General features: G+C 45.0%; 1 protein-coding gene across 1 annotated transcript; it reads left to right on the forward strand.

The window, feature by feature from the left end:
- Positions 1 to 825: 825 nt before the first annotated feature.
- Positions 826 to 2,639, forward strand: LOC129743376 (uncharacterized). The gene is made up of 4 exons (XM_055735370.1): positions 826 to 1,660; positions 1,716 to 1,955; positions 2,029 to 2,202; positions 2,245 to 2,639. Exons 1-4 carry the CDS (start codon positions 826 to 828, stop codon positions 2,637 to 2,639), a joined length of 1,644 nt encoding a protein of 547 aa, XP_055591345.1.
- Positions 2,640 to 3,704: the final 1,065 nt, after the last annotated feature.

Below are 3,704 nucleotides of genomic sequence, written 5' to 3' on the forward strand. Positions count from 1 at the left end.
CGCCGTAAAAAACTTCGAGCACTATGTCCCCTTCCTAATGATCATCCCCAAAAATTCTTCGCCCTTAGAGAGTACAAAGTTGCACGATCTGCCGCTAAAGCTGCCGTTAAAACCGCAAAAAGAAACAGTTGGAAGGATTTTGTGGAGGAAATAAATCCCCAAACTCCATCCGCCAAAGTTTTGGATAAAATCAAACGCCTGAATGGCACCAATCGCACCAGCCGTCTGTTGCTGGGTCAACAATATTCTAATGACCCTGCATTGCTCGCAGAATCCTTCTGCACACACTTCTCCTCCGTCTCTTCTACCAACCCAAATCCTTACAACGAAAACGCTATCGACTTTGGTACTGGTTCAAGCATCGATTACAACTCCGATTTTACCTTACAAGAACTCGACATCGCCCTTAGCAAGGTCAAAGGACTTTCCGCTGGTCAAGACGAGATTGGTTATCCCCCTTTGAAACACGTCCCACTGATCGGCAAGATTCTGTTCCTGGAAATTCTCAATAATATCAGGGATGTCGGCGAAATCCCTACGCAGTGGAAAGATGGCTTAATCATACCGATTCCCAAACCCCATCAAAACCTTTAACCTCATCAACAGCTACCGTAGTCCAACAACCTCCTCGACATAAGACAGTTTGGCTTTCGCCCTGGATGCACCACCGACGACCACCTCACCACATTTGAAAATCTCGTTGCCGACGCCATCGATAACATCCAACACTTGGAGTGCTTATGTCTGGATTTCTCTAAGGCCTTTGACCGAGTATACCGTCATGAAATTTTGTCCAGGCTAAAACAATGGGGTGTTCTGGACAGAATGGGATATTTCATCCGCAGCTTCCTGACTGAACGTAAAGCTAGAGTCTTCATCGATGGCAAGCTATCATCCGCCCACACCATGGCAAACGGTGTGCCTCAAGGCTCTGTATTGGCCTCAACGCAATTTCTTATTGGGATGCAATTACTCTTTGACGTAGTTCCAGAGGACGTCAATGTTCTCGCCTATGCTGACGACATAACCCTGATATCCACGTCTTCTTACTCAGTACTACCCAGAAAGCAACTACAAATAGCCGTGGATAGGGTAGACAACTGGACATCTTCCATGGGCTTCACCTCCGCTCCAGAAAAGTCAAAACTCATGCATCTTAGTAGCAGGAAGAAGAAGCTGAACAAACTTCCCCCACTTATAATGGGCAATAAAGTTATCCCCATTGTTCACGCATCCCGCATTCTAGGAGTCTTGGTGGATGATAAACTCAAATTCATCAACCATGCAAACCAAGTTCGGAAATCAGCTTCACCCAAACTCAACATCCTTAAAAAATTATGTAGCACCCTGGGTGCCGGCACCCGCTCTTCACTGTTCCGATTCCTTCATGGATGGCTGCAAGCTTCACGGAATAGGCCTAGCATGCTTCACGGACTGGGCCTATTTAGTCGCGGTGGCGACCGCATTAACGAAAAACTGGAGCCAATATACAACCAAGCAGTTTGCATCATCGGTGGCGCCTTCCGGAGCAGCCCAATCATTTCTATCATGGCAGAAAGTGGACAGATCCCTCTTGACTACGTCATCGCAAAGAACCTTTCCAGCAAAACGATCCGCTGGATATTCTACAACCGAAACTCCGAAGTACCTTTGGTCCAGCGTACCGAAAACTACCTACAAAAATATCAAACATCTATCCCTGAAATATTAACCAGCCCTGAACCTAGACTTCGCCAATTCAATGACCCTGTCTCAAAAGTCGATGTCAGCTTGCTTTTCGCGGTACAAGCCGGAGAAAGCTCTACCGTTACCCTGCCCAACTTTCATCAGCTCGTTAACCGAAAGTACAAGAAAATACCCAAGTTCTTCACTGATGGTTCCAAGTTCACTGACGGCCATGTTGGATGTGGCATATTCAGCACTACCGGCAGTGTGGTCCTTGCTCTACTACCCAAGTGCTGCGTTTTCAGCTCTGAAGCTTTCGCCATCCTGAAAGCAGCCCAAACCTCTGCCCGTCTACCGGCGCAGTCATCTTCTACGACTCTGCAAGCGAGCTGAGAGCTGTCCAGGCAGCCAACAACAAACACCCATGGATCACTGCCCTTTCCAACATAGCAGCTGCGAAGAAAATAACTCTGTGCTGGATTCCTGGTCACTCCAAGATTCCCGGCAACGAAGCAGCAGATCGACTAGCCTTCAACGGTAGTCAGATAGAACCCCCCAATATGTCCATCCCTCCCTAAGATGCCTCCCACTGGCTTAAAAACCACCTGCTCCTCTCTTGGGCAAACACCTGGAACAACATCACCGAAAACAAGCTGAGGGAGGTCAAAAACTGCACCTATGCATGGAACGACCGGAATTCCTTCTTTGAGCGGAGAGCTCTAACCCGAATACGCATAGGACACCCAAGATTAACCCATGACTATCGTATGGGTAAAGAGGACCCTCCCATCTGCCCTGCTTGCAGCGTAACCATCACCATCAAACAAATCCTTACGCGATGTCCTATACAGCAGCAAGCCCGCCTGGACTGTAATCTAGCCGACAACCTTCGACAGATCCTGTCGAATGACCCTGAAGTAGAGGAAAAGGTCCTCTCATTCCTTCGGAGCAGCAGCATCTACGAAGAAATATAAACGTTCTTCTACCCATTTGTCCCCCAAACATCCCTGTTTTCCCTATCCTTCCCCCGTCCCAAAAAAAATCAAAAAAAAATTCATACAAAAAATTATCCACACACACACTAGCCACGGAAGGAGACGGGAAGAATCATCCAACCGGATGAAAATCCCCGAAAATAAAAGTATGGACCACGTGTAGGTCTTATTATTACTCAGCTGAAAAACAAAGTTTCAAATAATTCTGAGATGGAATTTTTTGGGAAATAGAGTTTTAGTTTTTGAAATGCATTTCTCTCAGTGCAGGATTTAAAAAAATCATTTTTATTTTCTTAAATTTCAATCATTTTTCCAAAACTCTCTCATGAACCACATTTGTTTAGGAATTGTAATTTTTGTGCTAAAAATGTTTATAGGATTTTTGCCAGTCTCGAGCTTACAGGATACTATAGAAAAAGTCCCTAAAAGTCACAGTAGAAAACCGTTTCGAACATGCCAGTTGTTTTCCTGAGCTGTTTTGCTGTCCTGTAATCGTCCTGTCATTTCAGCTGTTGAAAAACGTATCGGAACGACCAAGGGGCTGAAGAAAACAAAAATTCCCGTGCCAAGTTTTCAGTCAAGAAACCCGCAGGAAGAAGAAAAATGAAACGAGTGAAACACGTATAGGGGCAACATGGCGTCCTCATTGCAAAAATTTCAACCAGAGGCAATTTTTTTAATAATCCTTAAAATGATATCTGCGGCTCGGGAATGTCAATCAAAGGAATCTTTGGTAGCATTAATAAATTATGGTTGGGCACAAAATGCAGAGTTTTCAGCATGATCCTTGTTAAAATTGATTCTAAATCTGCAGTATAACAACAACAGATGCGTTCGCAAACCAAAATGTTACCCTATTTCGAGTCTGTTATGGGGTGAAGTGTTTAATTTTGGGAACCACACTGACGTTCTGGTACCAAAAATTTGGTAATGTGCGTTTGTATGCGATTTGACAGCTGGTTCAGTCCTCTGGGAACGACTAGGACTTTTGGATGATAGTTGCCACAAATCTTTTGAGACTTAAATTCAGCGATTTCACGACGA

This window comes from Uranotaenia lowii, chromosome 2, assembly GCF_029784155.1.
Source record: "Uranotaenia lowii strain MFRU-FL chromosome 2, ASM2978415v1, whole genome shotgun sequence".
NCBI lineage: Eukaryota > Metazoa > Arthropoda > Insecta > Diptera > Culicidae > Uranotaenia > Uranotaenia lowii.